The sequence below is a fragment of the Pantherophis guttatus genome, chromosome 4 (genome assembly GCF_059756535.1).
Source record: "Pantherophis guttatus breed Tessera chromosome 4, ASM5975653v1, whole genome shotgun sequence".
Taxonomy (NCBI): Eukaryota; Metazoa; Chordata; class Lepidosauria; order Squamata; family Colubridae; genus Pantherophis; species Pantherophis guttatus.
The window spans coordinates 36,640,349-36,655,136 of record NC_142066.1 but is presented as its reverse complement, the minus strand read 5'-3'; the positions used below and the strand labels follow the sequence as shown (position 1 = coordinate 36,655,136).

The window sequence follows — 14,788 nt, the reverse complement described above, 5'->3', positions numbered from 1 at the left end:
AAAGGAAAAGACAGAAAAAGAAGTACCAAGAAACCCATAGAAACCTGATGGAATGTCAATAGTTACACAATAAAACCACAGAAACTAGTGGCATTTGTAGTTGGAGTCCCAAAAAAACAGTGTGATTGTTGTATTGCGAGTCAAATCCCTTCGTAGGGTGCATTTGGCTGTCTGATGAGACTACAAGTGCACACTAAAACAAAGCTCATAAATGAGACACAATGTAAGCCCATGGAGACTTATAAAATACACAGAATACAATAAATAATATAGTAAATGCAAAGAAATCATTAAAAAGAACCTCAAAGAACAAGATAAAAAGCAGAGAAGGTTTAGAAAGGAAGTTAGTTATATAAATACATATAAGCAAATTAGTGTACATATCCTCAATTTTATTTAGAAATATTTTTATGCAATGAATTATTTACAATTGATAATTGCAGAATTTATTCTCCCCCACAGAGGTGGGTTTCAGCAGGTTCTGTCCAGTTCTGGAGAACCGGTAGCGGAAATTTTGAATAGTTCGGAGAACTGGTAGTAAAAATTCTGACTGGCTCCGCCCCCATCTATTCTCTGTCTCCCAAGTCCCAGTTGATCGGGAGGAAATGGGGATTTTGCAGTACACCTTCCCCTGAGTGGGGTGGGAATGGAGATTTTACAGTATCCTTCCCCTGCCACACCCACCAAGCCACACTCACCAAGCAATGCCACACCCACCAAGCCACACCCACAGAACCGGTAATAAAAAAAATTGAAACCCACCACTGTCCCACACCCCCCCTGGCTTGTGCCACTTCCCCAGAAGAACCTATCCACTACCCATATGGCAAAACATCAAGAAACAGATTTCAGCATTTTTTGTATTTCAGAATTCAGAACTCCCTCTCTGTATCTGATAATTCAGTAGCTTTGGCTGATTTGAAAGAATAAAAACCATAGCTGAAAAATGAAAAAAAGAATGAACATCCCATTGGGGGGGCACAGCACATAGTAGAAAGTCCAATAGGCTGTATTATTATTATGTGGGGGCAAGGGTGGTCACATTGACAAGGTCAGTACATCAGTAGAATAGAATAGAATAACAGAGTTGGAAGGGACCTTGGAGGTCTTCTAGTCCAACCCCCTGCTTAGGCAGGAAACCCTATACCAGTGATGGCTGACTGGACCGAGTGCCCAAAGTGTGCATGTGCATGCACACGAATGCACGCACATGCGCCCAAACCCCCAAAATGCAATGCACACACCCCCATGCACATATCTCCCATGCATGTGCGTGGGGCCCGCGCATGCCCCACCCCCTGTGCATGCACACATGGGCCCCCACATGTGCCACACTCCCCATGCATGCATGCGCAACCCCTCTGTATTTGCCCCGCCCCCCACATATGTGCGGCAGAGACCCAAAGACCAGCTGGCTGGTGGGAGGCACTCGCACATACGCGGAGGAGCTGAACTGGATCCATGGCTCACGTGCCCACAGAGAGGGTGCTCTGTGCCACCTCTGGCACGCATGCCATAGGTTTGCCATCATGGCCCTATACCATTTCAGACAAATGGTTATCCAATCTCTTCTTAAAAACTTCCAGTGTTGGAGCATTTACAATTTCTGGAGGCAAGTTTTTCCATTGATTAATTGTTCTGTCAGGAAATTTCTCCTTAGTTTTAAGTAGCTTCTCTCCTTGATTAGTTTCCACCCATTGCTTCTTGTCCTACCCTCAGGTACTTTGGAGAATAGCTTGACTCCCTCTTTTTTGTGGCAGCCCCTGAAATGTTGGAATACTGCTGTCATGTCACCCCTAATCATTCTTTTCATCAAACTAGACATACCCAGTTCCAGCAACCAGTCTTTATATATTTTAGCCTCCAGTCCTCTAATCATCTTTGTTGCTCTTCCATTTTGATGCCCCACTCAATTATTTTATATATGCACTAAAATTTTACATTTATGTATGAAGGGGATAGGAGATAGTCTTTCATGGCAGTGAAAATTGCCTTTTCTTTCCTAGTAGTCTTGATTATCTCAAGAATGTTTCAGTTCCACCAGTTCTAATGGTTTTTGGTCAACCTCCTTTCTTCATTGCCATTAAAATATCTTGCTCATGTTTTACAAATCATGCTTAAAATAAAACATTTCTTAACATGATACCCGAAATCAATTGAAAAACTGTGCAGCAACAATGACAAAAACAATCCTTAATCCAGCAAATGAGCAAAGTAGAAAAAACAAAACTATCTCCAAGCTAACTCTCTTCTATATAAAAAAAGAGGAAAAGGATAACACAATCATGCTTTCAAGACTATAAAAGTGTAATTCCAGTTAAACTTGCGGAGTCAGTTTCTTAACTGACTTATCTCCAAAAGCAAACATCTCTTCAAATTCAGAATAACATTCTGGATTACAGCATGAGTAATTACATGCCATAATTGTGAGGCAGTGTGATGGCAATGCAAATGTCTATTTGTTCAAATTTAGTGACATATTTTAATTTCTCCATTTTAAGAAAAGTCTAAAAGTTTACAGTTCATTCTGAGTTAACCTGCTTGTTTTTTCCATTTTACTTGCTGAATAAAGGGAGTGGGGATTCTTCAAATAGCTCCAAAGCTCTTCATATCTGCAAAAGTTTCAGATTTTTTATTTCCATCCCAGAGTCCTGGACATTTCTGGATGGAACTAGCATTATGAAACCTCTTGAAAGTATGGGCTCATCCCTCTATGCCACATAAAAATGTGAATATGAGGCACATGGATTAGAAAGTAATACCGAAACAAATTAGGTAAAAGTTGAAAGACATTATGGAGTAAAGTAGGACAAAGTAATAACTACCACCAAAGAGTATATACTTCTAAACAAGAAATTAAGGTAAGTAAACAAGAAATAAATAATCAATACAGGGGTATAAATATAGGAGAAAATTTTATATCCTTTAAAGTTAAAGCTCTTCACTCTCAAGGAAGATATTGATGTTGCTACTCAATTGTTTTATATATGCACTAAAGTCTTACATTTATATATGAAAGTGGTAGAAGACAGCACTCGGAGGCACCGCAAGCTCTTTTCATTACACAGGTGGATTTGGTTTCCTAGAATGCTTGATGATGACTTCAAGAGGGCTTTAGCTCCAGCAGGTTTTATTGGCTCTGGTTAAACTCATTTCTTCCTTCTTGCCATTTTGTATTGCATCTTTATCAAGTTCTTATTTGATAAACCATACTTAAACACAGCATATCTTAAAATGATATGTTCATTGATGTTCATTTCATTCTAACATCAATGGAGAAATTATGCAGGAGGAATGACAAAAACAAGCTTTAAACTCAGGAAATGAAGAAAGCATAAAAAACCAGGCAACATAACAATCATATGCCATGACTGTGAGAAGAAAGAAATCAGAAGCTATAAAAGAAACAAAGAAAAAGATTTGAGCAGCACAACCAAAATAAGAGATGTATCTGTTGTCCATGAGAGAATTTGTCATGGATTTGGGGACAGTGACTGAAACAATGCCCACAACCTGTAGAGCCAAATTCATGAGAAAGAAGTACATGGGGCTGTGTGAAGTTGATGGTTGAAAGCTACTGCAAAGATGATGAGAAGATTTGTTGTTACAGTTGCCAGATATAACACAGAGAAGAAGAAGAAATGCAAAAGCTGCATATGTCGATTTTTTGAGAATTCCAGGAGCAGAAAGTAAGGCATTTGATTCCCATGTTTCATTTATGACAAAGCCAACATAACTGCAAGTAAGGAAAAGAGGGAGATACAATTAGATAAAACAGAAAGCATGGAGCATGGAATACATAGATGTAGGATGAGACTATTCTTATCAATTTCTATTGATAAGAAACTATTTACCTGTAGTCAAGAACCAACTACCATCCTCACATTTTTTCTTCTTTCCTCCTTCCAACTTTGTTAATTCATCAAAAGGATTTCCTAGGATTAGGAAAAATATTTTCAAGTCAATTTTCAACCATGGAAGGCTACTGGGAATTTTTATACCAGGCACAATCTCTTGCAAGGAATACTCAGTTGTGGTAGTGTTGGAAAAATTGTGGATATATTCTGTATGCTTTATTCTTCTAGAGGAAAGGGAATGTAAATCTAGCAAATAAATATAACAATAAATTGTGATGTCTTTTGCATGGAAATCTTGATGGCAGAAATTGTCCCTTTTATAATATATTTGTGTGTGTGTGTGTGTGTGTGCGTGCGTGTATGTGTGCATGTCTGTTTCATGTTTCTCATTTGCCCTAGGAGGGAAAATAGCACAAAACCTGTACAACAGTATTGTAGCACAACTGCCACTCCTGTTATATACAGACTAAAATATCCCATTTACCGTACCTTATGGCGTATAAGACACACCTTTTCCCCCTAAAAGAGGGTGGGAATGTTGGTGCATCTTATAGATTTTTTTGCCTCCCGGAACCCCCCCCCCCCCGGTGTGTTCCGTTTTGCCAAAAATGGACCTGTTTTCCACAAAAATGGGATGCACAGAGGGTTTGGCAGGCCTGCACTGTGCTCCTGCGGGCTGGGGAGGGTAAAACCTTTTTTTTTTCTTGTTTTCCTTTCAGGAATCTTAGTGTGTCTTATACTCTGAAAAATAAAGTATATATGAAAAGGGTAGAAGAAAGCCTTTCATGGCACTGCAAGTCCTTTCCTTTGACCAGTCCATATGATTTCCCAAGACTGTTGATAATCTAAAGAGGGTTCCAACTCCAACAGGTCTTATTGGCTCTAGTTTAAAAAAATGATAAGAGGTCTGTAGGCTAAACTCTATGATGAACAGTGAAGGGAACTAGGTATGACTAATATAATAAAGAGAAGGGTTAAGAGTGCTATCATAGCTGTCTTCCAGTACCTGAGGGGACTGTCACAGAGAAAAGGGGGTTGATTTATTCTGTAAATCATCTGAGGGCAGGACAATAATTAACACGTGAAAGCTCATTAAAGAGAAATCCAACCTGGAACTAAGGGGAAATTTTGGGAAGGGGCTTGGAGTAGAAGAACTCCAGGGTTCCTTCCAACCAGTGGTGGGATGCTGGTGGGTTCTCCCGGGTTCTTGCATACCAGTAGTGGAAATTTTGAGTAGTTCAGCAAACCAGTAAATACCACCTCTGCCTGGCTCTGCCCCAATCTATTCGCTGCCTCCCGACGCCCAGCTGATCAGCTAGAAGGAAAAAAATCAGTTGACAAAGAAGAGGGAAAAAACCCCAAAACACCGTCACTTTAATTTGAAAAGCCAAGAAGCCTCCCAACTGATCAGCTAGAAAGAAAAAATCAGGACTTGCTTCTCAGCCAGGAGATCACTTGGCAAAGAAGAAGGGGGAAAAGGGGGGGGGCGTAGCTTTAAATTGACAAACCAAGAAGCAGCTGCTGGAAGGAGGTTTTTGCTTGCAGAAGCGAAGTGACATTCAGCAGTTCATTTCTGGGTCAGCTGAATAACAAACTGAATAAGAGAAGGGATTCTTATATGGTTCTATATTTTTGAAGTTTTGGAGTTTGTGCAACATGGGCTTTGTGTTTCTAAAAAGGTTTGGGCAATTTTCAATGTGAAATATCCTGTCTTGAATGAGTTTTCTGCCTGCTTGTAAATGAAGCCGAACTTCCGACTTCCACTTTCTATTATCTCTAAGCACCGGGTAGCTGTTTTCTTCTTACAAAGTTTCCTTTATGCAGCTGACAGGAATGTGGAATGAGTATCAGGCAGGTTCCTTGTTAGCAGCTTGATTTTTCCTTGCTTTTCTGGGAGCCTTTTCTTATGAGTAATATTTTATTTGGGAAATGAAGAGGTGGGAGTTTGATTCCTTCCCAGAGCAAGTTAGTGCGGTGGGGAGGGAATGGGGATTTTGAAGTAACCTTCCTCTGGAGTGGGGAAGGAATGGGGATTTTACAGTATCCTTCCCCTGTCTCGTCTGCCACACCACGCCCACCAAGCCACGCCCTCAGAACCAGTAGTAAAAATTTTTGAAACCCACCACTGTATAAGTCATCTTAATATGTTATTCCTGGTATGTGATGTTTTCTATACATACAGAGAAAGAAGCACTCTTGTAATCTTTGACTTTTAGGCTTGCTGTCAAACATTGGGCATAATACTAATGACTGTTTTGAACAATAGGCAGGTTGTATTACACGAATGGCTATTTTATATGTGAAATTATGACTGAAATATTTCTACACCTATATTGGTTCACACTGTCAGGAAGTTTCTCCTTAGTTTTAGGTTGCTTCTCTCTTTGTTCAGTTTCCATCCATTGCTTCTTGTTTTGCCTTCTGGTGGTTTGAAAAATACATTGTCCCCCATTCTTTCTGGTAGCCCCTTAAAAGCCTGTTGCCTATCACACTCTTGGGCAAAGTATGTGAGCCATTTCCTCCTTTCAGTGGTCCATGAAAGTGCATCTATAGTATGTAGATAATAAAGTTGAAAAAAGGTGAACAACATTTTTACAGAACTATAGATACATTGAGGCTGGGTGTGACAAGGAATGGCTGGGAGGGGAGGGGCCAGGCGAGGCACCCCTTGACATGAGTAACATTGAGTTGGCCACACCTACTAAGTGACATGACCATCAAGCCACACCCACAAAATAAGCTGGTAGTAAAAAAAAAATTAGAACCCACTCCTGCTTCCAACCCTATGATTCTATCATTCTAAGATATCATCCTGGTGTGCAGTACATCTATAAGATATTGGACAAGATATTCAGATATTGGACAAGGCTGGGAGCATACATTATCTCTTCCAATTTGTATAAAGTTGTAAGGTTCCTAAAAGTTTATATAACATTCTATTACAATTATGCATCATTCTATACATTTCTTGCCTTTAGTTATTAAAATATTTTGTGACATAGTACCAGTACATCCATGCTGGCCATGATTCCAGTGTCTGGTCTGGTGAAAACACTTCTAAAAGATTAAAATAATACCCAGAAGCTAAAGCGTGTGTAAAGCTTCTAAATATGGTTAAGGCATAAGACTAGAAAACAGGAAATTGGAAATTCTCGTCCACCTTATTAATGAAGTCAGCTGGGTGACTACGGGAGTGTCTTTCTCTCCCCCCCCTCCTAGGAAAGAGAAAATGGCAGATCACTTCTTAAAATCTAACCAACAAAAATTCAGGACGTTTCCAATTTCAATGGTACAAAATATCAAAATCTGTAAGCAAAGGACAATATAAGAAAAAGCAGTTATAGAGGCCTGCATATTGTTGGAAAGAATAAAGATTTAACTGGTCATATTATGGGCCACCAATAAAAGGGGAACCATTTTATACATTGATCTTCACATCACTAAAGATCAGGTGTTCTCAGCTTCTGGAAAGCCACAGCTGTCCAAGATTCACATTTAACATCTGTGAAGTGTATTAGCAGTAATGAGGGATGGAAAATATTGGCTGAAGAACTTCTGGAATTCCACTATTCATCTGGTTTGTGAGGTTGGATTTACCCCCATTTCATCTGTATCTCCCTTTCTAACATATTCCCTTCTACAGATAAGAAAAAGAAAAGACAAGAGAATATAAAACTGTAGTGAATAGAATATTTTAAAAAAAAATAAAAAGTTTTTTTCAGAATCTCCACAATTTAGAAAGGACAAATCTAATATTCTTATTTCTCATACTATACATGATTGGATTGAACAGAGGCGGAAGAATAGAATACATAAGAGTCAATCCAAAATTTAAGTAAGTTGGGGTGTCAGAGGAAGGTCTCAGATAGCCAAAGCATCCAGTTAAAAAAAGCATAAATACTACTGTGAGGTGGGGCATACAAGTGGATAAGGCTTTTTGCCTTCCTTGTTCAGAAGGGATTATTAGCACTGCCTTGAAAATCATGGCATAAGATACAATAATAAAAGTAAAACAACCTAGTCCAACCAAGCTATGGACCGCGAGAACTCCAATTTCAAATTGATTGAAGCCATAGCAGGATAGTTTTAGCAACTGTGGAATGTCACAGAAGAATTGGTTGATCACATTAGAACAAAACAGGACTGAAAAAGTGCCAGTTGTATGTAAGATTCCACAGACAAAACCTGAAACCCACACAAATATCATTACTTCAGTGCACACTTTCCAATTCATCATTATGTGATAATGTAATGGATGGCAAATGGCAACATAACGATCATATGCCATGACTGTGAGAAGAAAGAAATCAGAAGCTATAAAAGAAACAAAGAAAAAGATTTGAGCAGCACAACCAAAATAAGAGATGCATCTGTTGTCCATGAGAGAATTTGTCATGGATTTTGGGACAGTGACTGAAACAATGCCAACGTCCTGTAGAGCCAAATTCATGAGAAAGAAGTACATGGGGCTGTGAAGTTGATGGCTGAAAGCTACTGCAAAGATGATGAGAAGATTTGTTGTTACAGTTGCCAGATATAACACAGAGAAGAAGAAGAAATGCAAAAGCTGCATATGTCGATTTTTTGAGAATTCTAGGAGCAGAAAGTAAGGCAGTCTGGTTTGATTCCCCATGTTTCATTTATGACAAAGCCAACATAACTGCAAGTTAAGAAAAGAGGGAGATACAATTAGATAAAATATAAAGCATGGAAAGAATAACCAAAGGATCAGAGCATGGAATACATAGATATAGGATGGGATTATTCTTATCAATTTCTATTTACCTGTAGTCAAGAACCAACTACCATCCTCACTTTTTTTCTTCTTCTTTCCTCCTTCCAGTTCTGTTAATTCATCAAAAGGATTTCCTAGGATTAGGAAAAACATTTTCAAGTCAATTTTCAACCTGGGAATTTTTATACCAGGCAAAATCTCTTGCAAGGAATACTCGGTTGTGGTAGTGTTGGAAAATTGGTGGATATATTCTGTATGCTTTATTTTTCTAAAGGGAAGGGAATGTAAATCTAGCAAATAAATATAACAATAAATTGCGATATCTTTTACATGGAAAACTTGATGGCAGAAGTTGTCCCCTTTATAATATATTATTGTGTGGGGATGTGTCTGTGTGTGTTTGTGTTTCTCATTTGCCCTAGAAGGGAAAATAGCACAAAAAGCATTAAAACTAATATATAAATACTATGTCCCTAAACATGTATTTACTAGTATACAATTAAATAGAAGAAAGATAGAAGGTTACTTACAACATAAATCTTGTCTTAATATTCAATAGGTGATATTATAATGATCACATTGTAAAATATTTTAAATTAAAAATAAATCAGACATTAGCAGATGAATTAATAAATCTCCTCTTCCAACAATCAGAAGGAAAGTAAAGCTTAGTTTGAAGAAGCAGTATCTGTTTAAGCACAAACTACATTCCCTCCAGCAGAACGTGGGGAAAAAAATTACAGACAACCTATTATAACTATAACAGTATTCCTTTCAAAAATGCAAACCCACATCTCCAACAATAATACTTAATTTTTTTAAAAAAAAAAAGACATTTAGAAATGTTACAATTTATTTCTTCTATTCAGTGATTTGAAATGATTTTGTCGCTGCTCATTTTCCTATCACTGATCTAATTTTCGTGTACTGAAACAGCAACCTGCAGTTTAAGAAGTTTCTATTCTGAATGTTTACTCATATCTGTTATGTATCTCTCAAGAGTTTTGTATACAAAAATAAAACTGACTTCAGTATGCTTATTAATATAATTGGCCATTAACAAATCCATAGATACCACAAAGTGATCCACTACCAGTATCACAGAGAATAATATTGTCTCAAAATGATATTAACAGCATTGGGGCTGCAGTCATACCAAGATTCCAAACATTGATAGATAATATAGCTGTTTAACTAAATAGACAGATAGATAGCAAGCTAAATGTAGCATCCTCTGCCCCGTTGCCGCCAGCAACCGGGAGGCGTTCTGATTAGCTACTAAGATGACAGCTCTCTTGGTGGGAAGCACAGGCGTTTGTTATTGGCTAGACCTGTCTGACAGCCAGTATATAAATAGCGGCTCTGTTGTAAATGTTTTCTGAAGCGTTCTGGTTACTTGTGTTGTTAACAATAAATCAGTTGTGTTGAGTTAGTCTCGCCTCAGTCGATATCCATGCACAGTTTACAAATATAACACTGGCGACGAGGTTTTGGGGTGACTGAGGAGACTCAAGGTATGCAACCATTGTCCCTGCCGCGCTACGATGTCTACCCTGGCCACATTCGCCTGTTTCAAGCCTGCCACAGAATCCTGGGATGCCTACATGGAGTGTTTTGAATGCTTTCTCCAGGCAAATGATTATGCTGGGCTCTCTAGTGACAGGAAACGAGCCCATTTCTTAAATTCCTGTGGCCCTGAAATATTCACAACTGCCCGGGCATTGATGGCACCTCAGCTCGTATCTACGGTGCCCTGGGACGTTCTTTTGGCAAACTACGGGCTCATTACGTGCCAGCTCCGTCTCGCATTTCCTGGTGGTACACTTTCCACCAAATCCTCTAAAGGGAGGGTGAATCCATTAACCAGTATGTGGCTTCCCTCAGATCCGCAGCGATTGAGTGCGAATTCCGCGATTTGGATGACTCCCTGTTGGAGCAGCTGGTGTGTGGTGTAAGGGACATCCGTTTGCAATGGCGTCTCTTAGCACGAATTGACATCACCCTTCAAATTGCTAACGATGAAACCTGTGCATCGGAAATGTTCAATAAGTTGACAGCTGAGATGCACCGGGCTCATACCTCATACTACTGTCCACTATGATGAAGAATTGTCCGATGGCACCACCGATGATGAAACTAAAATCCCTGCTGGGAAAGAGGGCACCAGGGAAGAAGACGCCACCAGCTACCTGCCTGGGTTGCAGCGAAAACCACCCCCGTTCCCTTTGCCATTTTAAATCTATCTGCCGGCGCTGCGGAAAAAAAGGCCACCTTGCCAAAGTCTGCCACACGTCTGCACCGGACATCGGATCTGCATCGGACCAACATTTCGTTAAAAGACCCCTGCGGGGTTCAGCCAGGCCCCGGGAGGATTGTTTCATGATTTTTCGAGACGACGCCCACCCTGTGGTGTCAACCACTCAGGGTTCCTCAGTTTTCAGGAAAAAATTTTTCCTCACAGTTAAGCTAGAGGGTGTTCCTTGACAAATGGAGGTGGATACAGGCTCTTCTAAGTCTATCATTGCCTGGACCACCCTACACAAGCTACTGCCTACACTACCTAAAAGTGTCAGCACTTCAAGTTAAATTCACTCCAGTGCTGAAATAAGAAGAGAAGAGGGGGCATCTGGCAAGATGACGTTGGACTTTTCACCTACTTATTTTCCCTGCAGATAATATCCCCTAGGAGATGGGATGGGAGAGGGGACATGCTTGTGAGGTGAAGTAGTAGAGATGGGGAGAGTGACTTGGAAGATGGCCAATGAAACGCTGAAAATTGGGGAACGGAAAGGGAAAGTTTTGGGGTCAGAGGGTTAGTGTCGGCTATGATGGAGTCGGGGACAGATCGTTGTACTCAATAAATGAAAGATTTCATCAAAGACTATTTGTTTGGAAATGCAATTTATTTGAGATGACATCGAAACCTGACAGATAGCCGACACTCCTTTCCAAGCCAAGCTGGCTGACTTCCAAACCTCCAGCTCCCTTCCCGATATAGGGAATGAGTGGATGCACAGTCCAGACGCCATGGCAGAAAGTAAACTGTCTGAGGAGAGCTTAATTCAGGCAACTGGAAAAGAGCCAGCCTTGATTCCAGCCACTTGGATGCCACGAAACCTCAACCCTCCCCTCCTCCAGCGAAGCTGCAAGACAGCCAAGGTCAGATGATCGTGCTACAAGCCAAGAAGATAAAGGATGAGTATTCGGGGGCTTAGCCAAAATCTGCAGAGGCTGAGTTTCCCTTCCCAAATGTGCAGGAGAAGGGGAAACCCCTAAGTGAATTGGGGAGGGCAGACTGGCTATGGGGCTGGCAGCAGTCCAGGCACCAAAAAAACTCTAGGGAAGCCACTCGAAAGCCCCATAGATGAATTGAAGGAGAAATTTGACTGTGCCATCATTTGGGAGGAGGGGCCATCATGCAGGCCAAAGGAGAAGAGGGAGCCAGTGTGGACTGCTGAACCGAGAGGCCATAGACTGAAGCACAGCCCTTCCCCCCCATAGCAGAAGGAGAAGGAGCCCAAAGATGCATCCATGGGTTCCTCCTTTACACAGCAAGCAGAGCAGCCTAGATAGGACATCACCTCCCTACCCTAGAATGAGAGATGGGGAAAAGGACCAGCAGCACCGAGAGCAGGCTTACAGAGCCCCGTATTGGGAGGATAGAGCAGTGAGGGAGGACCCACCCTGTTTCAGAGGGAAGTTCGATGGCGACCCAGACCAACTAGCCCAATTCCTCGACACAGCTGAGATCTACATCGAGTGCTATGGAGACCTCTACCCATTTCCCAGAGCCCTAGTTAGTGTCATTTCAGAAGGGCTGGAGGGAGAAGCAAGGAGGTGGTCAGCAGCCCTCTACAAGAACAGGGCCCCCCAACTGCAAGACACAGATGGGTTCTTACAACTATTATGAACCCGGTTCGAGGAGGCAGAGGAGGACCCCTATGTGGAGGACGAGCTCAGGAACCTAATGCAGAAGGGGAAGCCTATCAGAGAGCATATCCGTGAATTCAGGAGAGTCATTGGGACCCTACCTCCCTTACCAGAGGGACTACTGGTGTATTTCTTTAGAACAAGCCTAGATAAGCGAATTGCCCAAGTGACCGCTTATCAAGACATCCCAAACCGACTCTCTGAATGGTTCTGGGTAGCGATAAAAGTTGACAGAGGGCTGCGGGCCAACGACATGTCGAAGCAATCAAATAGCAAGGAGAGAGGCCAACCGGATCAGGGACCACCCAGTAGACGAGGAACTGCAACACCACAGCCCACCCAGAGGCCAGTCGTCCCATGGAGCCCACTGAGGTGCTACAGGTGCGGGGGGATTGGTCACCTGGCAGCAGTGTGTGGAACCCCTAGACCGAGGCCAGATCCACCGCCCAAGGCACAACTGGAATGAGGGCCCAAACGTGCCACCAACACACCATGGAAAGTCCCCCAGGGCCCAGAGGTCTTCGCCCACCTGACCAAAACAAGAGGGATCCCAGATGAGTGAAATCAATCCCCCGAATCATATGACAGTGAGGACAAGGGTGAAGACGACCCAATGGTGAGTGGACCCATCCACCCCTTTCTTTTCCCTATATGCCTAACAGCCCTGAAAACAGGGACCCAAGGGACTTTCCAAGCCCTAATAGATTCAGGCAGCACAAGGTGCCTGATTAACCTACCCACAGTCCTAAAACTGTGGATCCGAACTAAAAAGCTTAACCACCCAATCCGATTTGAACAAGTTGATGGATCCCTAGTGGGGGGAACTTACGCCACACACTTGATCGAGCCCATGAGGCTGGAGCTAGCAGATCACTGGGAAATGATTCGGTTCATAATAGCCCCCAAAATGACAGACCCAATCATACTGGGACTCTCATGGCTGGACAAGTGGGGCCCAATCATCTGGTGGCAAGAGGGAACCCGCAGGCCCGAGGATAGCAAAGGGCCCCCAACCCCTGCCGCCCCAACCAGGGGAGATGCTCCCCATGCAGGGGCCCCAATCCTTCCCATCTCAGCAAAGGAAGACACCGCCAACACAAGGGCCCCTCCCTGATGGTACAGCAGAGCAACTGGCAGCCGCATCCGACAGCTCCCATGACACAGAACAGATCCCAGAGGAGTACCAAGACCTTGCAGAGGTATTTAGCGAGGCCGAGTGCAACATTCTACCCCCCCCCCCACCATGAGGCCAATTGTGCCATCGAGATCATCCTGGAGCAAAACTGCCTAAACCTAAACTATATGCCATGACGCTCCGTGAAATGCAGGAAATGCGGAACTACATAGACAAGAACCTACAAAGGGGTTTCATTGAGCCAGCTAAACCACGGGTCACGGCACCAGTCCTTTTCAAAGAGAAGAAAGACGGCTCTATGCGCCTGGTGGTTGATTTTAGGGATATCAACGCTGTCTGCGTACACAACTTATATCCCCTTCCCCTCATGAAGGACATGCTAGCCCACCTGGCCAAAGGAAAAGTTTTCACCAAACTAGACCTCCAAGAAGCCTACTACTGAATATGCATCAGGGAAGGAGATGAGTGGAAAACAGCATTCAACTCCCCTAGGGAGTTTCCAGTTTAAGGTGATGCCTTTTGGACTGCAGGGAGCCCCAGCGGTGTCATGCAGCTGATAAATGAAGTTCTACATGAGCACCTCTACAAAGGGGTCCTCGTCTACCTGGACGATATTCTCATTTACACAGAAACCATAGACAAACACATACCCCTCGTTCGCCAAGTGCTGGAAAAACTGCTGAGGGTGAACCTGTATGTCAAACTGTCAAAATGCGAGTTCCACCAATCACGGCTAGACTACTTAGGCTACCGAGTATCAAACGAGGGAATAGAGATGGATCCAGCCAAAGTACAATCAGTTCTACAGTGGCAACCCCCTCGCACCCGGAGACAACTGCAAAGCTTCTTAGGGTTCGCGAACTTCTACAGACAATTCATCCCCTCATTTGCAAGACTTGCCAAACCTCTGATGGACCTCCTAAAGACAGGGAGTCCAGCAACGAAACCCTGCCTGGGACAACCCCTACAATGGGACCTGACCTGCCAATGGGCATTCGAAACACTAAAAGAGATGTTTGCAAAAGAACCTGTCTTAAAGCGTCCTGACCCTGAACAGCCCTTCGTCATCCAAGCAGATGCCAGCGATGTGGCAGTGGGGGCCGTGCTGCTCCAAAAGAACAGCCAAGGTAG

General features: G+C 42.5%; 1 protein-coding gene across 1 annotated transcript; it reads right to left on the bottom strand.

Moving 5' to 3' along the window:
- Positions 1-7,575: 7,575 nt before the first annotated feature.
- On the bottom strand, positions 7,576-8,490 carry LOC117668874 (olfactory receptor 14A16-like). The gene has a single exon (XM_034422928.1). The coding sequence runs from the start codon at positions 8,488-8,490 to the stop codon at positions 7,576-7,578; it is 915 nt and encodes a 304-aa protein (XP_034278819.1).
- Positions 8,491-14,788: the final 6,298 nt, after the last annotated feature.